General features: G+C 39.4%; 2 protein-coding genes and 1 long non-coding RNA gene across 6 annotated transcripts; 2 read left to right on the forward strand and 1 right to left on the reverse strand.

The window, feature by feature from the left end:
- Positions 1–1,780: 1,780 nt before the first annotated feature.
- Positions 1,781–12,113, forward strand: tmprss13a (transmembrane serine protease 13a). The gene is made up of 13 exons (XM_034700482.1): positions 1,781–1,818; positions 4,183–4,357; positions 4,481–4,585; positions 6,164–6,328; positions 6,845–6,971; positions 7,348–7,443; positions 7,674–7,717; positions 8,410–8,572; positions 8,757–8,926; positions 9,276–9,374; positions 10,202–10,344; positions 10,770–10,922; positions 11,437–12,113. The coding sequence occupies exons 1-13, from the start codon at positions 1,801–1,803 to the stop codon at positions 11,449–11,451; spliced, it is 1,473 nt and encodes a 490-aa protein (XP_034556373.1). The 5' UTR covers positions 1,781–1,800; the 3' UTR covers positions 11,452–12,113.
- Positions 10,148–13,219, reverse strand: LOC117824963. Of its 2 annotated transcripts, none has more exons than XR_004633754.1 (3): positions 13,119–13,219; positions 10,818–10,906; positions 10,148–10,317 (listed from the first exon to the last, which is right to left on the reverse strand). It is a non-coding gene; the product is annotated as an uncharacterized LOC117824963 (long non-coding RNA). The 2 variants fall into 2 exon arrangements; XR_004633753.1 differs by lacking the exon at positions 13,119–13,219 and adding an exon at positions 12,933–13,109.
- fxyd6 (FXYD domain containing ion transport regulator 6) lies at positions 12,191–23,282 on the forward strand. 3 transcript variants are annotated; one of them, XM_034700485.1, is made up of 8 exons: positions 12,191–12,681; positions 19,685–19,738; positions 20,321–20,344; positions 21,537–21,572; positions 21,709–21,783; positions 21,987–22,023; positions 22,127–22,176; positions 23,159–23,282. In XM_034700485.1, the coding sequence occupies exons 2-8, from the start codon at positions 19,690–19,692 to the stop codon at positions 23,194–23,196; spliced, it is 309 nt and encodes a 102-aa protein (XP_034556376.1). In that variant the 5' UTR covers positions 12,191–12,681; positions 19,685–19,689; the 3' UTR covers positions 23,197–23,282. The 3 variants fall into 3 exon arrangements, with proteins under 3 accessions (XP_034556376.1, XP_034556375.1, XP_034556374.1); XM_034700484.1 differs by lacking the exon at positions 12,191–12,681 and adding an exon at positions 13,047–13,188; XM_034700483.1 differs by lacking the exon at positions 12,191–12,681 and adding an exon at positions 18,690–18,774 and having other exon boundaries at positions 21,938–22,023.
- Positions 23,283–26,750: the final 3,468 nt, after the last annotated feature.

Raw genomic sequence — 26,750 nt, forward strand, 5'->3', positions numbered from 1 at the left:
ACAAAGTAAACCACCGAACTATGTGTCAGTGATACCTTTTTGATGTTAGTCTTTATGGCGGATAGCTGATTAAGTCAGAGCTGTTGTGTCATCTGCTGTTGTATCGGAAAGGGGACTTTTCCTCTTTGAATATCTTGGGCAGCTTCTTAGAAATAAAGTATCGCTTAATATTGATGTATTCAAGATAAACTTACAGAGTTTGTCTAAACCCCGAAAGCCTTGTAATCTAGACCCTGAAAACCACCATGTCAGACTATATGTTTTGGTGTTTCTTGTGCTTTTTTATTGAGCTGTATCACATTGTGAAAAAGAGGAAACATGCAGAAAGAGTGGAGTGCTAACATGCCACATGAGATCCTCAACCGCTTTACATCTGGGGCACTGCGGTTATGTGGTGTGCAGCTCAGACCTCAGGGCCAATACGTTGCCCTATATTTGCTATACTTCTTGTTCAATCTGCTGCTAATGGACAAGACGTACAGGGACAACCGCTCAGACATCATTCCAGCTCTGAAATAAACATCTTACCTTAGAAAGGGACACACAGATAAGGGATCAGCCGTTTTGGATCCCCCCACCCAGACAAACAGCAGTCATTATGCAAATGGACTGTTAGCAGAAGGCGACCAAGGATGTGATGGGTTTCTGTAAAATAAAAGTAAAAAAAATATGGGGGAGGGTTGTGCAAATTTGGAGAAGCATTGCTTGCTGTGAAAGGAGCTGGGGAACGTGGGAAGAAAACTTTAAACCGATGTGTGACAAGAAGAAAAGCAGGTCATCAGCTCCAAAAGTTTCCTTCAAATTCCCCTACAGATGTTGATTAACAATTAAGCAGCAACACCCTGAGTGAGTGACAAAGAGTTTAAAAATAGTACCCACGAATGAGCACACTGGTTGATAATTAGCTTTCCTGCAACCAGCGACAGAGCTATTTTTTTTAACTGTTTTTCCTTGTACTGTCTACATCCTTACCTCAAGATGATGAATCTTTTATTAAACTGTAGAAACATAGCATTTAAGTTCATGCTTTAGTTTTTAATGTGTGCTTTATTTTGGCAGGGAGGGCCCATAGAGGCGCCAATCTGTTTTCCTGGCATGCTCTGCAACAACACAAGTTAATACAGGGTAACATACAACTATCAACACAGTTAAAATCAATCACCAGTACTTAAACATACTTTTAAACACATACCTCTGCTTTTATGTATATACTGGAAACACTTGAATGGATAATCCTTAATCAGTGCAGCCACTAGCTCTTTAAAAATGGCATCTTTCCAGGGAGAGAAGCTGAGCATTTGAAATTTAAAATGTTACACCATTCTTCTACAGCTTTATACAAACTGTTGTTTTTGTGAAGAAGGGGACATTTTAATTCATGTCCCTGTTATCCTAGCTGGTGTCATATGAACCTCCAAGGAGCTTCTTTCCCCCTAGAAACAAGCTCTGGCTTCCACCAAACCTGTCCAGCAGGTGGGAAAGTAGTGCACTGGGCGCGTCCGTCTCTGTGAGAAGAATAAAGGATTGAGAGAGTGATTGAGGCTGGAGGCTGGAGGTGGGAGGTGTTACACAGGGAGGTGGAAGGCAGACTTACCTGTGACTGTTTAGATGAAGGTCAGTGATAAACACACAGTAGAGTAGAAAGGATCAGAGAAGGAAAGAGAGAAGAGAGAGAGTGTTAATTGTGGCAACATCATGCCCATGACCATTGCTCCATGACTGCGTGAAGAAGTTGGATGTGAAAAATCTCCACCCACCTGCTCTGACTTCTACCTGCAACTCTCTGCTGACCTGACTCCAATGGCTAAGACTGACTCGGTAGGTTCTCCTTTTGTCCTCCTCTTCCCTGTAACATAAACTCATTTTTCTACTCTCCCCTCTAACTTCAGCCTCCCTCCTGCATATGTTCTCTGCAGACAATGCTTACCTGTCACTCAGGCTCCGAATGGTGGTCTTTGTTATTTATCTGTGTCTCTGTTTGAGTTTCAGTATCTTGATTTGCTCTTAAAGCTGCTTGGCCTCAATTAACTCATAGAGTACTGATCGTGGCAGAGATTACTAGGTGATATCAGATGTTGCATTTGTTTATCAGTTTACCTGACAAACATCAGGAAAGAAAGAGTGTGTTTCTGTTGTTACTTTCTACAAGGCAACACATTAACTTAAAGTAACACTTTTATTTACTTTACATTCTTACTCAGACATTTTAAACCTTGTTTTTAGCTTTTCAACAATCCTTTTTTCAGGTTAAACTAATTGATTTTGAAATTCTTACATTTGGTTACAATGTTGGATAATTTAAGGAACTCATGATTCTTCAGGTTTGTTTCTAAAATAATGACTTTTGGTTGTCCTCTGAAAATTACAGATTTTGGGAAGCAAACTCACACGAGAAAACGCTCCCAGGACATGTATCTTATTTGTGTCCTATAATCTGAACAACCAAATAGAAAAGGACTCTTACATTTACAATGTTCTTTGTTATAGACTATTCATTGTTTATAAATACTGACCTTTTAAATGTCATGTGAACTCATCATCTGAAAAATGTTCAGTAATTTTCCACGATAATTGCCAACAGGCAAACAATGCAAGGTGATCCAAGTGTATGCTGCTGGGAAACACAATGAACCGGCTCCTCCCATTATTTCAGCTTGGCCTTTTTCCTTCAATTAAGAGAATTGTATGTTGCCTGTAGGCATATTCTGAAACTTAATCCACGTGCAGTAGGAAAGGTCTTATGAAACACCTTTGGTCCATCTCTACCATCGTCAATAAATAGATACATTTTTGGGGGGCTTTTTTGCCTTTTTTTGACAGGACAGCTGAAGAGAGACAGGAAATGTGGGGAGTAGAGAAGGGGGGTAGTAGACATGCAGCAAATGGTTGCTGCCCAGAGTCAAACCGGCTACCTCTGCAACGAGGACTGTAACCTCTGTATGCTTAGACCGCTAGGCCACCAGCGCCCCACTGTAAAATTGATTCATGATTGGTTGTTTCTAACAAAATCTTGACTGCTGCATTTCAAGGGTCATACACTGAGATGAGCTGTGATCAGGACCAATTTGAGATAAATATCACTAAGTCAGCATAAATGCTTTGAATGTGTAAAGTTCTGAACATTTTGATAAGCTTGGTAATTCATATTCATTATTTTATAACCTTGTTCCATTTCTCTTCACACATGTAACAACAACAAAGAGACGTGAACAACGTGACCTAACGCGTTTGCTCACGTTGATTTCCGTAAACGCTCAGGTGACAGCAGGAACAAGCGAACTGCGCACAAACACGTTTAGTCACATTCTCTGAACTTTGATTTCCCTGAATGAGCAACACCAAACTTTACACGAATCACAACATGGCACAGTGGAAAGTACATGTTGCAACTCTACATGAAGGTTGCATGTTCATGAAACAGAAAATTCAAGAAAGTAACAGTTCCAGCTATTTGGAGATGGATGCTAATGTGCTGTCTTGCCAAGAGCTAAATAAAAGGAAAAACTTCATCTGTATGGAGTATAACACCTCAGCAGATGATTAGTTCAACATAACAAAGTGGAAACAGGAAACAGCCTCCCTGGTTTTGTTTTTACGAAACAAAACAGCATTATCTCTCAAAACAGCATGTTATTGGAGGTAGCTCATAGTGGTTAGAATGGTATCAGTCAGAGTAACGCACTGATGCGTCTCTACGCCTTTTTGCTTTTCAACTTGAACTTATTCCTGAAAAAAATAAACTCTGATTAAACCTTTGTTTGAAAAACTTGACATGACTACTGAGAACAGCAACTACTGTGAGTCAATAAGGGCTGAAATGAAAGCATCACCAGACAAACAAGGAAACTCTAAACACCTGAGGTTTAGTCACTGTTGCCAGGAAATGTGTGTTTTTGTATGGAGAGTGGTAACCCAATTGTGGACTTTGGCATTGGCCTGATAATAGTGCCAGGATTGTACTGAGGACAATGGGCTAAGTGCTTGGCCATGGCAACCACAAACATGCAAGAGAGTGGCCTCCCAATTTATTTTTTGTTTCTAATTTTATATTTTTCTTCCTTAAAAAATCTAATGTGGTGACTGTCCATCATATTATGTGTTATAGAACAATAACTGAATTTATCGTTATGATGATTGATTACTTACTTTCTCTGTGGATTTCTTTCTGTCTCATCCTCACAGAACGATCCCCCTCCTCCCTACTACCCCACCTCCATGCATACCCTGCCTCCCCTCAAGTCCTATGAGGAGGTGGTGTACGGCGTGGGTCCAGGCCTGACACCCCTCAGCCACCCGCGCTACATCCCCCGATATTCAACACAAGTGGTTGTTCCCCAAGTCACAGTGCAAAGTACACGTGAGTGTTGTACCAGCTCCCTCATTTTCCTGCATTTAATTGTATGAGCTCAACAAACAGAGATGCATGCAGGAATACTAATGTGTATTTTTGTGTGTATGTTTGTGTGCTTTTGATTTCCAGCCCCCTGTAAAAAGAGGAGGGGGTGCTGCAACAATAAGTGTTACGGAGGGTCAGGGGGAACCTTGCTGCTGCTCGGCCTGCTGGCTCTGGCCATCTGGCTTGGAGGTAAACTATGTTTATTCACACAGATCACTGGTCATTTATATTCATTTGCTGCCATCATGTATTCAAGGATATTGTTTCTGCACCCAAAGTTTATAACATCCCTGTGGTTCAAATGACAGCTACTTTTTTTTAATCTGAGATGGTTAAAAGCATTATTTTCAAAAGGGCTGTATGTTGGAACATCATGAATTCATACATTATAATATAACGCTTTTGTTTTTCCTGCATGTTGCCAGAATTCACTCTAGGTTAGCTAACTAAATTAAGTATAGGGATTTAAATCACCACATTTCTGATGATAAAATATCATATCCATTCTCTGGACAATGATACAATATTTACCAAAATCACAAAGTATGCCACGATTTCAGTTTCCTTTCAGGGGCCTGCGATTGATTTCACATATTATTTATTACCCATTTAACACAGTCAGTTACATTGCTCTCAAAGAAATAAAAAGCATTTTGATGACATAATTAATCTGTGGTGAAAGCAACTCGTTCTGCATTTATCAGCTCATGCTTATCTCACTACCATCCTTATAGTACAGCCCCAGTCTTTTACTGCTATGCTAACCTGATGGGATTAAATATTTCAGCTCTTTAGTATAGAGTAGCCCCATATTTTGTAAGACCTCATGTCGTAACAGATGAAATATCAAATGCCAGAGGTTATTCTCATCGCTTGTTTGGAGTTGTGGTTCAGCTTGTGTTGAACAAAAATTGGTCAGAGGTGTTGAATGAGCAGTAATGCTGACATTAGCATGGGGGTCCCCTCTGCATTCTTTTTTCAGGTGCCAAGCTAGGTATGTTGTGTTTCCTGTGTGTTTTATCTCGTAACAACGTTGTTTGCCTACAACATGTGTTTTGTCTGTTCATTAATTTTTTTTATTCGAAATTCAAAGAATTTCCACACGTCTGATTTATGACTGAGGAGGGAGTGAATATCTCCTTTATCCTCTTTACTTCTGCTACTTGTCATTGCTTGCTTTTTGCTACCACTGTTTGACAACTCAGGATGACACGCAGGCACACCTAAGTGGAAACTGTGAAATAGGGGGGTGGTGAGAATTCCAAAAATAAAAGCGTATCCTAGAGATGAGGATGTAGATCGATGTTTAGACTTTCCATCAATTTCATTTTCAAATCAATCGATGAATCAATCGATGGATTGTTACACCTCTAATTAAGATTTTTGTTTTCTCTTAATTTGTCATGGTTAGTTTGTTATATATGTTCAGTGACAGGATACATGACACCCCATTCCAATTTCCACCTTCTAGTCTCACCTTCTATTGGTATTTGTTTGAAAACATTGACGCTGGAGTAAAATCAGGTGCTAAAAAGTCAAGTTTTGTTTTTAAAACTAAATTAGTGAGTAGACATACATACGTAGAAAGGAAGACAAGAAGTTAAAGGAAAGTAAAGTATTGAGATTGTATGATTTATATTTATAAACCAAGACATGATTGACAGAGAGTGCTTCCTAAATTTGACTGGAATTTAGCTGAGGTAAACTTTGACAGTAATGCTCCTTCTCTGCTTACCCACTCTCACTGCTATCCACTCTACCCCACAGTACGTTACGGCACCCGTTTGGCTACACTTGCAATCCTCCACAACAATATCAAAAACTCCACCTTTGTGCAACAATTCCAGTCAAGTATCGACTCCTGTCCAAATACTACAGTGAAATGTGACGGGATAAGAGACTGTGAATTGGGCTCTGATGAAGCAAACTGTGGTGAGCGGCACACACACACACACACACACACACACACACACACACACACACACACACACACACACACACACAAATGTCTCCAAAACTTAGTCCAAGACTTAGTTTTCACACAGAGGAACCATAAGAAATAGGGATAATATTCTATAGCATTTAAGCTTTCACATTAGATCAAATGTAAATGCGCATCAGTATTCATATCAATTAAATCCTGACCCAAGTAGTACAACTTGCATTTTAGGAGGCACATCAGCTTCTTTGAAATGTGAAAATTTTAGACTGCAGTATGTCATGTAATATAAAAAAGAGAGCATAAAACTGCATACAGCAGAATAATCACATTGCTCAAGTCTAGCCGAGCAAAGCTAGTTTCTGTTTTGCCTTCACTGTGGTCACTACAGCAGCAGCACACAGGTTAAAGACTCCACATTACTGTCACATTGTGTCAAGCATAAACTGCTGAAGAGCCATCATCTAAGTTGTCTGCTCTCCTCTGTCTCCCTCTCCATCTTCCCCTAGTGAGGTTTGACCGTGATGGAAGTCTGCAGGTCAAGACGTCTATGGATAACCGCTTCCTACCCGTGTGCTACAAAGGCTGGAACCAGAGCCATGCTAACCAGACCTGCACCCAGCTAGGGTTCAGAAAGTAAAGAACCCTGACTTTCAGTGATAACCATTTCACATCAAAATATTCAGAAGCATCCTCTATTATCATTCAGAGCTAGCGAGGAGCGATTTAGCGAGCCATTTTGTCAGACCCTATTTCAACAGCAGCTACTAACGTGCAGGTTTTCATCTCCAACCTGTAATTTACCCATTGAGCTCTATCTCAATTTCTCCCCACCTGCTGCTGTGTGTTTAGGGTTGAATTGATTCTCCACAGTTCTCTCGGGGGGTGTCTCAGTGTGGCAGACCAAGAATGAGTTTTCAGACCCAATCAGGCCTTGTTTCGACAAAACTGCCTCTATATGTGCAGGTCTATTTTGTTCATTCTTCTGACTGGCATTTCTCTCCATTTCCAGCTCCTTTTCCACCAAAGCAGCAACAGCCCCTGAGTCCACCAGTCTAACAGTGACCAACAATTCATCTGTGCCTATCCAGGGTCGGGTAAATGTCAGGTACGCAATCAGGTTTCATTCATAGTTCACACTTCATCTCTGATCCTGACAATTTTATTTTATTAAAATCTTTCAAGATCTCTAAAGGAAGTATAAAAATAAGACATCAGGGGCTTGTTTTCTTATTTTTTGGGTGTTATTACACACAAAACTCTGCAGTTCATTGCACATTGGTTTCCTGTATGTACCCATGTTAATTGACCTGTTTTTCTCATTGTGGCATTACGCAGTCCTTCCTGTCCAAACCAGGAGATTGTCTCCCTGCAGTGCATTGGTAAGCAGCCTCCATCTGTTCATCGAGTCATATTTTTAACGCAGAGACACACTTTCTCCCTCTCTCTTTCTCTGTCTTTATTTAATGCAGAACAACAGTCTCTTCTATCTAGCAATATCACTCTATTTTTGTAAAACACAACCTTAAATCTTTACTCTTGACATAGTCAAAAGTCCATTTCCTCCGATTGTATGAGTCGATGGCTGGAGCTAATCCATTTCCATAACTGAAATGAAGAACGTTTTTTACTCATGCAATGAATACATCATTTATTTATTGTGTGATTTCCTATAGCAATAGCACAAACTGGTCTTTCACGCTTAAAAAAAAACACATTTTAGAGCAGTATATTTTTATTTTCTTATTCAGCCTTTAACAACTGAATTTCCCCCCTGGGATAAATAAAGTATTTCTGCATCTGATTCTGATTATCTAAGTAAGGATAATGTGTAGTGAACGGGTGGTTATGCAGAATAGAATCACGACAAGGTGAAGCAGAGGGGTCTTGTTTCACACTGAAGGGACCAGCAACTTACGACATAAATGAATTGGCACAAATATTGATTGAAAGATGATTTTATTGATTTAACAATGATTAATTTACACAGTTAAAAAAGTAGTCCCTCTGATTCCACAGTTTGCATTGCTGTTTAAAGATGATTTTAGTACCTCACATTGACTTTTGTTCCCAGAATGCGGAAAGCAGCAGTCCACAGCCCGGATCATTGGTGGCAGTGCTGCTAAGTCTGGTCAGTGGCCCTGGCAGTTGTCACTTCACTACAGAGGATCTCACATCTGTGGAGCAGTCCTGATCTCTAATGACTTTGCTCTAACAGCCGCTCACTGCTTCCCGAGGTAACTGACACAGAAAAAGAAGCCTGGTTATTTTTTGAAATGCACAGAAATCCTGTTTAATTATACACTACATATGTGTAAAATCAAACATTTTCCAGTGTATGGACCTGTGAACTGAAAACATAAAAGCTCATGTGGGTTAGAAAACGATTTCTTACCACTGAACCATCTTTCCGCGTAACAGAGACAGTAACACAACAGAGAAGTGGGAGCTCTACGGTGGAGTGGTGAATCTAGACTCCCTGCCTCAGCCGTACCAGGTGGAGAAGATCATCCTCAACGAGAACTACAACAGCAAGACTAATGACCAAGACATTGCTCTGCTCAAACTCTCATCACCTGTTGCTTTTAATGGTCAGTCACATCTTTATGTATCTAAAGTAATATTCATCTACATCATACATGAGGCTAGGGTCAGAATTTAGTTGTTACATACATAGATGCTTTTATAAATATTTAAACATTTGTTTATGAGTCACAATCTAAAAACTCATCAAAGTGTCAAAATACAAAATTAATACACAGGATATCTTCTTCTCTTGTTGTTCATTCTGAGCTTTTAGAGTTTGTGCTGACTTCACAGTCATGCTGGTAATCTGATTTGACCCTCCCCTGTGCCATCTAGTGTGTGTATGTATGTGTATCTGCATCCCGTCTTCAGCTGTCTATAATTTTATCATCATTCATCTCTTGTGTTGTCCAGATAAAGTACAGCCTGCTTGCCTCCCAACATATGACATGACATTACCCCATGGAACCAAGTGCTGGACCTCAGGTTTTGGCACAACTGATGAGGAAGCAGGTGAGCTGTGATGTAGATCTGTATTCAAAATGTAGTCAAAAATGTAACAAAAGACACAAAGTAGTCGGGTTTCTAGTTTAATATTGTATTTTTAATTAGCTCACACTAAAGCAGGGAGATGTGCATACTTATTCCTATGCTCTGCTTTCTGTATATGTGCCTTTATTCTATTAAACTCTTGTTTCCTATGTTACGATATGATTTTTTTCCCCCATGCACTTTTATTTAATGAGACACCAACTGTTAAATCTAAAGTTATGAAGTTTATGCCTCAATAAACCTAAAAATTATCATACTAAACCTTGTGACATGCATGCATTTACAATAAGGAAGAGTACAGTTACGCCTATTGGGTGCACACATTCATGTTCAGTGCTCTGGCCTGTCTGCGTACACAAGGACATTGTTCATTAGGCATCCCCAGTCTAACTTGTTGGACAACATGATATAATTATGCTTAAAAACCTGCTTAAATTTTGGGTCACAGATATCACGCCCAATTCTTCCCTTGGTCAAAAAGCAGGCAACAGAAAATCAAGAATGCAGCCTGACCAGGCTGACAACTCCTGAGAGCAAGGGCAGTCAGGGAGTAGTTAAAAAAAAGGCAGCTAGTCATCACATAGGCCGGACACAGCTGAATACCGTCAATGTCTCAACAATCAGAGAGAAACAAAACTAAAGGAGAATAAGAAGTATTATGAACTTGAACTCAATAGCAGAAGGGCATGTGCAGAATGAATGTGTCTTTAAGTCCTGTATTAGTTCAGTCATTATTTAGAGCCTTGTTTGCAAAAATTAACAAGAATATTGTTTTTATCCCAATATAGTCGGTGTCTCCAAGGATCTTATGGAGGTCGCTGTGGGCATCATTAGTCCATCAGTGTGTAAACTCCCCCATGTGTATGGTAATGCTTTGACCAGGAACATGATCTGTGCTGGGAACCTGCAGGGAGGAAAAGACTCCTGTCAGGTGAGCAGCTTTCCACACATGTACCCCTGACATTTTTAAGATCATTTTAGGACTTCCAGGCCTTCAGGAAGTTGCTGTTCACTCGTGTAACTCCTCTCAACAGGAGTGTCATCACTCTATATCAACTCACTCACGCTATTATTTCCCCCCCTTCTGCATTCACACATCGGCTCAGCCTTACTTCTTGCAGAAATTTTAACAGTAGGGTAGGAAAAAGAAGTCTGGATAATGTGTAGGTGAAAAATGTGGGCGTTTTCGTCACACGTGCTGCCCACACAGATTAAGTCAGAGTAGACTTTTTCAGGATTTTGGTGCATGTGTGAAAGGGGCTAAAGACATGTGGTTATTTTAATAAGGTATTTATACATGTGATTTTAATGTATTAAAAACTATAGAATAAGTTTAAAGTTGGATATTTTTTCCAGGGTGACAGTGGTGGACCTCTTGTGTGTAAACATGGGAATCAATGGTACCTGCTTGGGATCACCAGCTGGGGACATGGCTGTGGTAGAGAAAACAAGCCGGGAGTTTACACCAAAGTCAGCAGTCTTGTGCCCTGGGTCTACAGCACGATGCACGTAAGAATCCAGAAAAAAATACACATTGTTGAAGAGCAGGAGATTGTTGGAATTGTTAACCTCTAGTACACGTCAATTAGGAATTTTTTCTACACAAGATAACTCGCAGTTAAACAAAGACAATAAAAAAAAATCACAAGCAAAAACACAATAGATCAATGAGTACAAAGATGTATTTATACAATTTGAAAAACATGGATAAGATAACTTTGCAAGAGTCCATATATCACACACACACACACACACACACACACACACACACACACACACACACACACACACACACACACACACACACACACACACACACACACACACACACACACACACACACACAGTTTAAATACAGGTACACAGAGCAAACTTCAAAGATTACTTTTCAAAGAATGCAAAGTTCAAGCAGATCTCAGGTCAGTTGGATGTTTGTTCCACAGAGGATCACCTCAGTGGCTTCATACACCTTTACCTGATTCAGTTTGGACTCTAATCTTAACTCTCCCTGTGCCTCCTACAGCAAGAGAAACCGTGACGGCTCAGGCTGCTGGTGGTCTAACTCCTGTCTTCATGAATGAACCTGCACTATGAAGCTGCCTCAGAGAGGCAGGTGGATTTACACTTACAGAGTAAAGGGATGCGTAAAAGTAGCTTAATAGTTTAGGGGAGCAAAAGCATGACAAGTGCACAACTTTAACACAACCTCTGTCTCTATGTTCTACATCATATAATATATTCATCCTCTTTTATGTGGCTGTTAAATGTATTACCTGAAACACATTAATCAATGCACTAACTTCACTTAGTGACATACTTCTTCTGTCCCTTTATATCTCACTCACAGTTTACTCATGTTTACCTATTACCCCTTAAAGATGGCTGGCCCTTCTCCCATGTCTTCTGTGCCAATGAAATAGTCAACTCTGTCGTGATCTTCCAATGCTTAGATAATGATTGTGGATGTGTTTTATCACAGGTACACATCTCAGGTTTTTTTAAATACACTGTTGTTTACCATATTCATGTAAAAGGACACTTTATGCATTCACTTTGCGATGAAGGAAAGCAGTGGCACTATGTGCACCTAAACCTCTTTTATGCACACTGTGAATTTTTCTTACATTGTATATCAATGTGTGTGTGTGTGTGTGTGTGTGTGTGTGTGTGTGTGTGTGTGTGTCTGTGTCTGTGTGTGAGTGTGTGTGCGTGTGTGTCTGTGTGTGTGTGTGTGTGTGTGTGTGTGTGTGTGAGAGAAAGAGAGAGAGAGAGAGAGAGAGAGAGAGAGAGAGAGAGAGAGAGAGAGAGAGAGTTATGTCTGTGGGTCATGTGTAGTGGCCATGTTGTCTAATCGAATGTTATATCTATGTAATGTGTGGGATCACTGAGCATACATGAAATAAAGATGAAGGAAACCCTTAATGTGGAGTTGATCAGTAAAAGAATAGAAGATCACAAGCTGTCAGTCATGCACGATGCTGGCACACTGCTTGGGGGTCTATGATGTGAGTGTGTGCATGTGTGACTGAGAGTGAGAAAGAGAGAGAGGGAGCAACATAGGGTGTTGAACACACTGAAGAAGCAGTCACTCCAGGAGTCACATTGTTACCCATCACATCTATTTTTCCAGGACAAGTGGATGTGAGAGCAGTGAGCAAATATTGACAAATGAGAATATTTGGATCCAAAGCCTTGTGAGACCAGCTGATTGATTTTTTTCAGGAAGGAGATCCGTTTGTTGGCCGATAGTCCGCTGAGGAAACAAGAGGTAAGTTGATATTTCATGAATTGGTTTATGTTTCTGTTGTTTTTCTAGAAAATGAGAATCAAAAAGGGTCATGAATGGCATTGGAGGTGTATTTGAACGTCTCAGGATATTAACATTTCGTATTTCCAGAGGCTTATTTGAGTGAATAGCTCGTTGATGATGAACCGTTAAATTAGGAGGATTATAATTGAATAGAAAAAAAAAACATACAATGATTTAATATGAACGTGGGTGGTGTTAGAGATACTCACACACGGATGGAAATGCTGTCATTAATTTGCAGGGAATATATTTACAGCGCTACTTGTTTATCATCGCTATACCATGAGGGTGTGTCTACTGGCACTGATCCCTGTAACCTTCACCGGCTGCGCGGCAAAAACATGTAAATAGCTCCTGGATCAGAGCCCTAACACGCGCGTGACTAGATTACTGACCATAATGGAAGAGATAAGGGGAAAACCAGACGTCAGATCTCGTGTGTGATGGAAAGAAAATACAAAGCGGGTGATGTCTCGTTCCTTTGCTCAGCATCAGACGATCCACAGGTTGATGAACACAACTGATGGACGCGCATACGTCACGTGTTTGATGTTGAAATATATGCTCCATTGTTTATTTTGAGTAGGCTGTGTGTCATTGAAACATGGCAGTACCAACCTTTTTCTGAAACGCAAGAGAGGCGTTATTTGTGCGTAATTGCGCGCAACTTTCATGTGACGCTGAAATTACCACCAACTGACCCCTGATGTTGTCTTGTTTTCTGGTCGTGCGGATTTACCAGAGAAACGGCATTCATCTCGAACGAGTCACGATGACTTCTAGGCTGCCTGCCGCGCCCTCCTCCCTGTTTATACAAGCACTAATGCTGTCCTTGTTTTTCATGTGATTTACCATCTTAACCCATTTTACTTCGGCGCCAGAATTTCAGTCGGATACTGTTGCTATGGAGATATCTGGACACTGAACGACGCAAATAGTTGTCATGGCGATATAACATCATTATGATGGCAGATATAAGTGTGTAGTTCACCGTTTAAGCTGCCCTACATCTCTAAATGTATTTTGAAATAATAGGAAACAAATCAAATGCCACTTGGCCTTTTTGAGGAGCTCCTCTGGGTCACCTATTTACCAAACAGGATGCTCCTTTATAAACTTGCACATTTATAATAACAGAGAAACTGAGGGCTGGTTAGTGGGGCTGGTTAGGTGTCCCTGTCATGTGAAACTCCACAACGCACTGTGGACACACTACATCTTTGGAATACTTTGTGTCCCATGACCACAAATGTATTTTTCTAAAAGTTTTGGAGATGATTGTGTAGCAAAATGTTGTGTCACACTGATCTCAAACTAGCCTAAAACTCAAACCTTTGCTACAACTTTAGTAAGAGGTTAAAAAGGTTTCTTGAATTCTTCATTTAATAGGCCTAACTAGGTGCACTGGTTCAGCCTCGTGGTGAAATCGCATGCCCCATGTGCAGCAGTTGGTGATTCAGTTTTGAGTCCAACCTGTGGCCATGCCCTAAGTGACTAATCAGGAGAACCAGGAAACTTCCCAGAGGGCCAGGTTGGTTGTACAAATGTGTGGCGTTATGTAGCCTAATGTGCCCGATACACAAATAAGTTATTTGCAGGTAGTAAGTCACAACAAGACCTAAATACTGAACACTGCTGTGTAGCCCCTTGGCAGCAGCTGCAGCCCCTCTACCAGTCTGCTGTTGACAGTGAGAGTGAGGAAGAGCAACAGTGTATATATTTTGATTATTATTTTAAAACTTATGTGATGTTAAGGAGAACAGTGCAATGCTAATTATGTTTGATTGTTGGACATGTGCACTTATATCTGATTCTCATAATGCAGAAAAATTGTGATGTCCTCATTTTTGTTAAAATAGATGATAGTTGTGAACTTTGCATCACAAAAGAAGTTATATTTTAATAAAATACACATAAATAACAGGTTTGTAGAGACTGGTGCTCTTTCTCAGACTTGTGTGTATGGCTAAGATTATGTTTCTGCAGTAAAAGGTTGTGAATCAAAGTGGGCTGGTTGGTGCCATGAAACTCCCGGTCTGAGAATGAATCACACTCCAACCCTGCCTGCAGCCTTTTACCACATGTCATTACCCACTCTCACCCAGTTTCCTGCTCTATCCACTGTCCTATCCTCTTAGTAAAGGCACACAAAGCTAAAAAAATGAATGAAAAAATACAGCTTATTCTTGACTACTCTCTGAGCTTTGGGTTATGTTGTACCTTTGATCACTCTCTTCCTCATCATTGTTTCCTCTGCCACACCGCTTTCCCTGACCTTTCTTTTCAACGCCCTTTGTCTTTCACACTAGAAATGCCCTTCGCCTGTTGCGCCCTGCCAAATCCTGTCTGTCTCTTACTGCTTATCTCCCATTCTCCCTGTGTTTCAGCCCACCCTTCCTTTGTCTTCACATTACAGAAAACTGCCTCTGTCTCCTGTTATTTCCTTGTCCTCGCCATGCAGATAGAGTCATCCTGTCTGTCCTTTTTCTTGTCCTCTCTTGTCAGACAAAGGGGAACCTGGCACTGGAACTAGATATTGTTCAACAATAGTACAGATACGTGTTAAGGACAGATGGAGAGACAGCCCCTCAGGTGCTGTGTTTCATACCCTGAGAGAGAAAGGCTGGCTAAACAGGACAAAAAGCAACATGATTTATCACACAGGACAATGCAGGTCTGCAAAACTCTTGAGGATTCTGTCTGGATAAACATGTGACACTGACCAAGTAAAAGTTAAAAATACTCTCTTTTTTATAAGATTTTGATGACATTGAACATAACTAGAAGGATAAATTGGGCTTTATAGTTCAGCATTGTCAAAGACATGTCTTAATGTCAGTATTATCTACCAGAGACCACCAAAAACATTTTTCTTCCACTGTGAATCGCCCAAAAATGGTTACATTCCTCAGAAAATAAGTTATCTCACCATTTTCTCATCAGGAAAATTAGGTATGTTCTACGCAAAATCATTTCTACCACCTTACTCAAGAGGACCAGACTGGTAAAGGACAAATACCATTTCATGAGTGGGCTTACAAATCTGACATTTCTCTTGGTATTGCATAATTTCCAGGTAGCCAGACAGCAAGTTTAGGAATGCAACTTGTTGATGTATTTTGTTGTGAAGAAGGATGAAAGTCTAAAATTTAATATGTTTTAATTGCTGTAAATATCATACACATGCAGTCATATATTGTACTTAATGAACAGCAGGTCTGCTTTATTTTCCTTCAAAGTAGGAAAGGTGTTGTGGTGTGAATGGACTTGTAGTATTTTTTAATGGCACTGATTGCTCAACCTTTGACATCAGGCTGTCTTTGTTATCTCCAGAGTCAGTGGAAGTTGTCCAACGGACCACTTAACCCTGAGCACTTACTGTCATATCTGCACCATTAACAGGTCTCTCAGTGAGGAAAATCACAATCAGCCTTTGCATTATTCTCAGGCAGACCTTTCTCTGCTTTCACTGCTGAACACGCACAGGAGGGCTGGAAAATGCTTCGCTAATAGCAATGTAGCCACCTTACGCACAGTTTATTTATGATTGATCTCAAATTTTGGATCTTCTGTGATTAGAACTTTTTTTTTCTTTTGCTGGGAGCCTGATGTTTTTCATTTCAACCAGGGTTAGATAACAGAATGAGATAGCGGTACACAGTTTACATTTTGAACTGTCTATTCACATTTCCCTGTTATTTAATAGCTTCTTAGATATATAGCAGTTTTCACATCAGTGCAGATATAAAAGAAGGATATGGAAAAAGGATCAAGAGAGGCTGCTGAGGTGTTTTAAGAGGGAGGATAAGGTGTCTCATGGCCAAATGTACTTAGCAAAATCTTAGCATGGTAGTATGACTAACACACCACTTGGGCTATGTAGGATTTTTTCCAGAGAGAAGCATCTAAAAAGTAGAAAATGTGTGACTCAAGGAGTTCAAATGGATGCAAAGCATGAGTAATCTTTGATTCTATTAGTTAAGAACAATAAGATATTAACCCCCCTGTTATGTTCATTTATCAGGAACAGCAATAATGTTCCTGGGTCAACTTGAACTGGGGCATATTTAGTTATCCAAAAGTGTCAGAACTCAAAGAAAATCCCAATTAACATTTTTTTTAATTTTATTATTAACTCCATAACTAACCATTTAAATATGGTTTGACTGCCGGTTCAAATTGACCTCGAACAGTATGTATGTAATATAAACATGCAGGGAGTTTGCAAATATGTTAATTTTACAATTTTTTGAATAAGTTGATTACGCTAATTAAGCCAAGCAAAAGAAGTTTCATACCAAAAAAATACTTAACAATTTTTTTTTTTTTTTTTAAATTTTGAAATGTCAGTCTGACCTGGAACATAACTGGAGGGTTAATGGTGTTGTGCTTCAAGCTAATATCACAGCAATGTCAAAGTTTAAGTGTTATTTGTGAAAGCAGGAAACCAGACAGTCAAAGGGAAGTTGCTCTAGAGAGGTTCTTATAACTCAAAAGCAGAAAAAATAAAAGATCTTTGTATTAAAGTTTTAAAGTTTTTGACAGACGAAACTAACAAGAGCTGCTTATTTGTTCAGAGTACTGTCGCCACCATGACAAAATCAACAGTCCTTGTAATGGCAAGATATAATATATCACAAAACATTCTTCTAAATTCACAAAATGAAGATATTTCAACATTCATATCAACTTATTAGGTCAGTATGACAACAAGAAGCTTCTTAATGGTATTAAACGATGAGATTTCGAAATTATAGCCTTCAAAAAGCTGGAAATTAAGTGGTACCATTAGGAGCACTCTCTATCCATTACAGTGTAGTACCATTTTTAATTTGGGTAGATTCATTGGTGTGCTGGAGCCTGTGCCAAGATGAAAGGGGAGCACACAAAAATTATCAGGACTGATGGAGACAGATATCATAGTTACACTTAAATTAAACACCAAAGACAGATTTACAAGTTTTTAATATTAGTTGGATTTTGTGGACAATATAACTACATTTGAGTCACTCTGAAGGAATTCAATAATTAGATTTATACCAATTATATTGCAAAGTCTTGAAGATTAAGAGTGCATTTATTCTAGGATTGATACCAGTCATATGCTGTCACGTAAAGGTCATCCCTCCATTATAGTGAATTATCTTCCACCTGCTGTTGAACCTGATCTGAATCAGTGTTTATGAATTTGTCAGAACTGAATATGAGTGATGTAGAGTTGGGGGTCAGCCATCAATCATTACCTCTACTGCAGAAAAAAAAGATGTCTCTTTCAAGATGTGCAGATGTGACAGACATGCCCCCGGAGACCTACCATATCTCATTTTTCATATCAGAGTTTGATTTCAATATGCTGTGAAAGTGCCTCTCTTAATGCACTGCATTCCTCTCACTTTGTAAAGCCTGGTGATTAAAAAGACCTCGAAGGAAGACTTCAAAGCTTTTAGTCTTAACAACTGAAATGAAAACCTTCACAAGGAGAAGACATTTTCAGTGTTTTATAAAAAAAAAAAAACATCATAATGACATCAGTATGCTGGAATTTATACTAATGTAGAAGGTGATGCAACCCTTGAAAAACAAGTGGCTTATCCAAATTCTTTTAGAAGTGACAGTTCTACTTTTTGAAGAGCAAAAAAAGTCCCCACCACATTCATCTAAAAATTATTTTTCCCTCTTGTTTATTTTTTTTTTTATCTTGTGGCCATGTGTTCTTCAGTTGTCATATTGTGTCTCATTATTTCATAAATGTCATGGAAACATTGCTGAGTCTGTACGCAGGCTCAAAAATCAGATATGAGATGTACAAATATACAAACATCAGCTGTGCAGGAATGCTGCAGCCGCTACCTCTGCTAATGACTATAATGGACTCTGTTCATTTAAGTGCATCATGCCCACTTCCACACATGCAGCTGAAGAAGACAGTCACACAGCCTGATGGGCAAATGGACACAAATGGATCCACTGAATGGGGTGGATAGAAAGATATCAATGTATGAAAGCAGAAAGGTCAACTGGAGAGACAGCATACAATGTCAAACATCTGAGGTAAAGCCTAGCAGATCTATAAAAACAGCCCCTATAGTTTGTGTCTAGTTTGTACTCTGCACTGCTGACTTGTCTCTTTCTATGATATGTGATGGTGAGGGTTTTTTTCTGGGAATATTCGACCAACCTTCAAGCACTTTTGCTGGCCTATATAGTTTGTTTGATGGCTTATGGATGTTGATGTATAATCCATTTTGTTTGCACTGGAGAATATGATAGGAAATTAAACCACAAATAGATATTGATTGACATTTTGCTGCATCAGATCTGCATATGTACAATTGTAAATGTGATGGCCATTATCCAACCGCAGTATCCTAATGAGAGTGCAGTAGACTCAATATTTATCAGCAACACTTGGGTCCCAATTTTAGTACTTCCAATCATGACTTTGGACCTTCACCTTCTTTTCTTTAAGAATTAAGCATATACATATGTTGCCACTCAGCATTGTATGATATTTGAATATTGGTACATGACACTCACCTCCGGTACACTTTGCCTACAAAAATAGTTTTGTTGAACATGTCTACAGGAGTGGGTGTGCATTGAATAATTTAAATGAAATTAGGCCAAGGTTGCATGATGTCTGCAGGGAGTAGGGCTTAATCTCTGCCAGGAAAAGAGAACATGTATGTGGGCTCTGATCATGGATCATTATGCAAGACAGAAATTATATCTGCAGGCCGATTACATCAGTGAAACTCCAGGGGTTACGACAGAGACAGCGCTCTGTGGTGTGGTTCCTTATACGGTCATACTCTTTGTCGTGTTAACTGCATAAGTCATTGTTTTTGTTTGTGCATTTAATATGCTGCGGCAGAGTAGGTTACTATAACATACCTCTTTTTGTCTTTTCTTTCATTCCCTCTCTCTCTCATCCTCCCTCATTCTTATTCTGTGTCAACAGTTGCCATGGAAACTATTTTGCTCTTCCTCTCTTCTCTCCTGGTGTGTGTGGCTGGTAAGTGTCCCCCTCTACTCACGAAACACGCACGCACGCACGCACGCACGCACGCGCGCGCACACACACACACACACACACACACACACACACACACACATACACACACACACACACACACACACACACACACACACACACACACACACACACACACACACACACACACACGCCAACAACACTTGTCCACAGGAGGGCAGTGTTGGGGCTGGCAGTGATGTCACATGAGGAGGCTTTCACTGGGTGTGGGCTTGTAGCAAAACAGCAATTTCACCACTTTAGAGCTTTCTGTGTGGGCTTCATAGACTGGATAGTCACAGTGTGTCTGAGAGATCTGTTTATAGCGTGATTAAATGTTAGACACATGCTCACACAGACGCTCTATGAATAGATGATGTGATGTTGTGCTGTGAATGTATTTGTGACACTTATAGGTTGTGTGAGGTAAAACAGAAAGATGGCCAGATTGACACATATATTAATTTGTTTTCTCCCTTTCTCTTTTCTCTTCTGTGTTTCGATCTTTTCCCCTTTTCATTCATTCTCTGAATGAAACCACCGTCCCTCTGCGCTACCTCTCAGCTGTGTCAGACCCTAGTGTACGGGGTGAGTACCCTGGATGTTTTCTCTAATGGGGTCACAACTCCGTTCCTTGCAGCCTCACAGATGGCTCTGATGGTTTCCCGATCAAAGCAGACTTGTATGGATTGGCTTATAACAGCTCAAATTGTCCAAAAAGGACCAGAGTCAACCGTGCATTGAGTTGAAATAGATCTGGAGTGTAATCAATGCTGAAGAGATGAGACTGACTGTTTTATAGAAAAGAGATAAAATAAAGTATATCAATAAATATACTCCCAAGTGTGGATGACTCTAATATAAAGAGTTCACCAATAATACTGCTTCTCTAACCTTATTCAAACTTAAACATGAGTACTGGGTTATTACAGCTCCTGTGAGGAGTTTTTAACTGCTAAAGCAACACACTGAAATTAATATGAATGCATCCCTAAGACCTACAAAAGCAAACCACAACAACACCAAGGAGACAGATTATTTGTTTGTCAATAATATCAATGTCTATAACCACTGCTACCAGCAGAGGTGGCCACGGTTAATCAGAAATTGTACTCTGTTAACCATTAAACTGTTAACATAGACGTTAACTTCGATAACAGTCTAGGTCAAACTGGGATTTAAAGGTCACCTCAGAAATATGTCTGTTTAGGTTTTCTGCGTAAAACATTCATAGTGAGTGATATATTTGACTGTTAGGATGAGATGTTCTATAGAAAACCCTCCTTACACATAACGGGACTAAATCAACAAAAAGAGAAGGTGTACCACTTGTCCACAGGGGTGCCAAACTCAACACAAAGTGAAAATTCCCCACTGGAGGTTTGGAAAGTCCAATATGAAGATAAAAAAAAATACCTGTTACAATATGTAAACATGGAAAAGTGAAGTTATGGTAATTTCTATGGCTGAGGTATGATTACGATTAGGCATAAAAAAACAAAAACAACTTAAGTTTAGTCTGGCCAATTTTTTTTACTGTCAGAGAAACAGAACATTTGTCACAGGTGTTATTTAATTAAATGCTTCAGGTGTGAGTAACCGCTCAAAAGTGATAAATCCAACCCTATACACAACTGTTGAGAGATGATGCTCCAAAATTATATAAAAATCTACAATAAGAAGAAAGGGATTGAGCTACAAATACATGCAAAAATAACCCAAATATTGTCAGTCTTACACCTTTTTTTTCTAAATGTGTGCTTCTTTCATATTTTTATAGACAACAGGACAGAAGTTGGAGACCCATTTATATATGGTAAGTGTTGTTCAATTGGCGGATGTTCTGCAGCAGACAGTTGAGATGGGGTGACAGTGGCCTCAAGTATTTTCCAATTGGTTGAATGTTTGAATAAACGTTTTAGTTTGTCTTTCTGTTTTAATTTCTTCTGCAGACTATGAGAGCCTGAGGATCGGGGGTTTGGCATTTGCTGTGGTGCTGTTTACACTGGGTATTCTCCTCATCCTTAGTAAGTCCTGCTTTCTCTCTTCGTTATTTGATGTTATAATATGTACATACTCAGTTAAATGTTCAAACCATATTAAAATATTATGAATATAATAATAATATATTAAAATAAGGAATGATTGATTTATGCATTATTCACACTTTGTTGACCACAGCACCATGTCATCATTGGGTATCTGTGAACAAAGATGATTTTGATTTTAGGTCGAAGATGCCGCTGCAGCATCAACCAGAAGCCCAGGTATGTCACTGTTCTCGGCTTATATATATATAAAATGACTTGTTTATTAAACGGGTTTTGTTGTCATCCCATTACAACATTCCCCCATGGATTCTCTCCTCAGTGCCCCTGGAGACGAGGAACAACAGGAGGAGAACTTGATTGTCTCAAAGGGTAAGACACACATCTCACTTCCCCGTCAGCTGCTCTCACCTCCGGCTTACCCTCTGACGTATACATCCAGGATGGGTCTACCTGTAGGAGGACAGGGAAGGAGGACATTTGTGTTCACAGAGAAAGAGAGAACATACAAGTTTCAGCGTTCACTTTAAAGTCCTTTTTTTTATGGCATGCCACATATGCAGAGTTAGTCAGTTCACTTAACAACAGCATAGAAACTAAGGTTCATTGAAGTGTTGTGTAATTTATCACAGGGCACAAAACAAGGAGACATGTTTATTACAGAGTAAGTTGAAGCACAATTTCTAAAGCCATCAGCAAATGTGAAATCTGATGAGGATATTCAGGGCTTTCAGTGTAACAGACAGTTTTGCTTAAAGTAATAAAGAACATCAGAATGCTTTTGACACCCAAAATCTCATCCCTTGTCTACAGATTGTAAAGTCATATGCAGAACATTTAGAGAGATTAGTTGTTGTTGAATTCATTCCTGGCTGAAGAAACATCCACAATTTAACAAAGTCTAACCTTTTGAATTAAAGAAAGAAAAATCAATTTCTTTGTTTGCCCTCCATGTTTGATTCCTGGGGTTGGATCCTCTGGCAGGAAAGTAACTATACTGCCATTTATTATTTCACATAAGAGATAATGTTAAGTGTTGCATGAACAAAGGGACTTGTGTAACAAAGTGTTATAATATAATAGAATTGGAGAAGAATAGAGTAGGAGAATATAAGCCCATGACCCTATGGTATTTTGTGAGTTAGGTAATAAAGCCTTCACATAGTCAAGAGATTTCTTAAAGGAAGTAAGAAAGGACACATATTTTTGGCAGTGTCATTTCAGGGTGTATCTGTCCCCAGCATAGTGGACTAAAGTGCTGTATTGTGGTGTGAAGTTTATGTAATCAGTGTCTTCACAGAATATGATACGTATACTGCTATAACTGTGTTCGTTCCTCTTTGGTGTCTTTCAGCTGCAGCGGCTGCCAAAGAGACCCCAGCAGAGAACTGAGGCAACTACAATACCCACTGGAGTGATTTCCAGTTTTATTTGATATAAAGCCACTCTAATATTAAATAAATGGATTATTAATATAAGGGTCATGTCAGGAAGAAGTATACATTTAGAGGTTTGGTATGTAAAATACATTTTGCCTGTTGTGCTCTGTTGTGGCCGTGCCAGTCCCTCAGTGCTCTTGTTTGTTCCTGTGCCTTTGTGTGACAGTCCCACTCCTGTTCCTTGTCTTAGTTGTTAGCACCTTTGACACAAGATTGTCTTTGAAGCAGGTTGAAGAGTTTTTGATGTTATGTGGTCTGCTGGTCGACGTTTCTACTTATTGTCTTTAGGTTTTAGGATTTGTCTGTTTGTTGTTTCATTTGTCATTTCATCATTGCTTACACAGTGGTCATTTTCCTCTGAAATCCCACTCAGAGTGGTAAACTCAAATTGTTATGTAACACTGAAGCATTTACACATTTCCATGATTTATAAAGAATGAAAAAGACGATGGGTCGTGAAAATCCAGAGGGACATTTTTCAAGACAAAATAGAATATTTAATAACCTGTTAGCTACCACCTGCCAGCAGCTAATGGTAACACTTAACCACTTCCTAGCTAGTACAGCAGCTCACTAAGAGGTAGCTAAATGCTAAGGTTACCTTTAAATTGTGTTTACAAAAATAAAGGCTTGACTTCAACTTCAATGTTAGCATTGGAGTTGATAGTTTATAAAACTAGCATCTGTTTGATGCTAGTATGTGCAATTATAACAAATCCATTATTTACAATGTGAAGCTTGTCAATGCCTTTTTCACTCAGTCTTTTGACACTTTATACAGCTTTCAGCCACTCTCTTGCTAACCGTAATGTTAGCTAGCTGAGCGCTAACAAAAGTTGTTGTCCTAAATTTGCTAAAAGTTATCAAATATGTTGTCTTAACTTAAAAAAATGACCTGATGTCCCTCCATGTTTTACTGTAAATGTCTTCCTGGCATCAAAATTATATTAATCTGTCAGACTGCCTACCTTTACGATAAACAACCAATGAAGCAGTTTGACATTAAACCGCAGCAGCTTTCCACTCTAAATGTGATGTTTGTAGAAAATGTATGTTGTGCGAGTATGGTCAACTCTTAGGAATAAAGTTTGTTATTGAATTCTAAAATATATGCATATATACTGTACACATATTTATACCAATCGTTCACTGAAATTATACAGTTGAGGTCTATGTTTGAATTATTACGTGTGTTTTTGTGTGCACATGTAGGTATATACAGTATGTGTGTGCATATATCACAAGTGCACGTGTATCTCTTTGTTAATGTGATCAGCCTTATATAAGACAATCTGAACTGCTACAGCTTTCTGACTGAGCAATGGAATTAGCCCCTCCACAGCAGTCTTTTACCCTTTATAGTGGAGGGAGCTCTTGTATCAGCTGTCTCACTGCCTTTTTCTCTGCACACCCAATCCACTGCTCGGTCACCGGCTCCGCCTGGATTAACTAGTCTCCTGCAGACTATGATTACTTTCCCCATACACACTCAAGTAGGTCTGAAAGTATGAAACCTGGGTCTTTTTCTTTTCTTCTTATGCCCCTTTTATTTGATTACTTTTGTCATGATGCTTTGAATGTTTATAGTTGTAATACATAAAAAAGCAAACCGATTTCAAGTGATTAATTTGAGAGCGCAAGTGTAACTTAAGGTGATATTGTTTATGTGTAAGACTACATTAGCCCTGTGTAAGCCAAACAAAGCAAGAGTGAACAAAAGAACAGTCATTGTTGTGTCAGGAACCTCCAACTCAGAGTCTGAGTTTACCTGTTGTTACGATGGCTGCTGTACAAGTAAAAGCAATGTCCATTCTTTGCATGAGGCCACATTGTGTAGCAACTTGTTGCATAAATAAAGTATGTCTGACCACATGTGAAAAGAGTTTATGTGATGATTTAATTGAAAGCCAAAATGTCTCTTCAAGGTCAGGAAAGGTCACTTCCAACCATCCCACAGTATTTTAAATCAATGCAACAATCTCTGTGTCAGTCAGGTTTACAAGCTGCTGCTGCTGCTACTTGTAGCTATAAGTCATCTCCCTTACCAGCAGAGCTTAAAATACGCCGCTCATTCTTCAATGACTCCAAAGGTTGGCCGATATACTCTTTATTGGCTTGAGAGTACAAACTTTTATTATCCTGTAAATATGTAACTGTGCGACGAAACGGAAATATGGCTGCCGTAGTCGAAGGGAAGTGTGTGTGCGCGCGTGTGTGTGTGAGACAGTGGGTGGATCTAAGGGGTGGGTGATTTGTCGGCACCTGCCTCTAAAGCAGACAAGGCCACACACACGCATACACTCACACCTGGATAGAGGTTATACAGAGCCTTCAGCAGCTTTGGTGAGTAGTAACTTGCTTACAATTTTTCAACCAAATATGAAGCTCCTGAAAAAAAGACATACTTTAAATGCCTAAAATTTGAAAAAACTGTTACTCATATGATTACAGTTCATATTAGAATAGTGAAAATCAGCGATTCTAATGGTTACTAGTTATTTAGGATGTGCATTTTTGTGTTAAACTGTAGCAATATGCACTAAAATGTAATTCTTTACAATCCACATGCTCCAGTTATGATGTGCTGTAAAACTGGGTTTAGAGGACAGACAGTAATCTGTTTTCAGTGCTCTTTTAATTACCCCCCTCCGAAGAAACTTAATAAATGCATTGATTTAGGGGTGGGTCTGCCAAGTGATTGAGTATTAAATCTACATTATTAGCCAAGTGTCACCACATCTACTCAATTTACCCCTTCTCTAACCTCTATCAGACGGTGCAAGGTTCAAGGTTAATGAATATTGGAGCTATAATATATTAATGAGTAACTGTCCGGTATGTCCTCATGCTCAGTGGTGCAGTGAAAAGGCCCAGACACATAACGAATGAAAGCAGCGAAGTCCACAATTCACAGCAGCACGCCTGAACAAAAATGGAGACAGGGAGGGAAATTTTTAGTCTGTTAATCTGTGTAAGTTAATAATTAGAGGTCAGGAGATGGAGATCAAACCAGAAGCTTGTATTTGTGTGTGTTTGGGTGTGTGTGAGTGTGTAAAGGATGGAGAGAGAAAGCATGGGGGAAAGAGGATCAATAACGCCATTAGCCTCTTAAAGTTCTCAGTGAAGATCAAGGCAATCGTTTTGCTCTAAGTCTGTCGTGGAGAAGCCGATAAGGCAATTTGTCAGGACATATAGAGTTTCCGAGCCTTTCAACCACCTCTCATCTAGAGTGAATAAGCCGATTTAAATGAGCCTTTACACGTCTCTAACCTAATTAAAATGGACGGGCTATCGAAACAAAATCCACAGACCCTTCCTCCCTGCAAACAGAGGTTTTCAGTCACCTGATTCTGAATACTTTATAAAAATGAGATATCACTGAATTATGCATTAAATACAGCAGACATGCATGGATCGCCAGCTGTTCGGCTTGTGTTGACTGTTTGCTTTATGTCCCTCCAGTTTTGTCAGCTGAACAAACACACAAACAGACCAGACATCATGTCC

This window comes from Notolabrus celidotus, chromosome 14 (assembly GCF_009762535.1).
Source record: "Notolabrus celidotus isolate fNotCel1 chromosome 14, fNotCel1.pri, whole genome shotgun sequence".
In the NCBI taxonomy this organism is placed as follows: Eukaryota; Metazoa; Chordata; class Actinopteri; order Labriformes; family Labridae; genus Notolabrus; species Notolabrus celidotus.

What these genes read in the sequence shown, in the direction of transcription:
- fxyd6 (XM_034700483.1), top strand. Translation starts at nt 19,690, where the DNA reads ATGGAAACTATTTTGCTCTTCCTCTCTTCTCTCCTGGTGTGTGTGGCT. An exon ending in TCTCCTGGTGTGTGTGGCTG is followed by an intron (nt 19,739 to 20,320) that starts GTAAGTGTCCCC and finishes GCTACCTCTCAG; the next exon opens with CTGTGTCAGACCCTAGTGTA. An exon ending in GTCAGACCCTAGTGTACGGG is followed by an intron (nt 20,345 to 21,536) that starts GTGAGTACCCTG and finishes ATATTTTTATAG; the next exon opens with ACAACAGGACAGAAGTTGGA.
- tmprss13a (XM_034700482.1), top strand. An exon ending in CAGGGTCGGGTAAATGTCAG is followed by an intron (nt 7,444 to 7,673) that starts GTACGCAATCAG and finishes GGCATTACGCAG; the next exon opens with TCCTTCCTGTCCAAACCAGG. An exon ending in GAGGAAAAGACTCCTGTCAG is followed by an intron (nt 10,345 to 10,769) that starts GTGAGCAGCTTT and finishes TATTTTTTCCAG; the next exon opens with GGTGACAGTGGTGGACCTCT.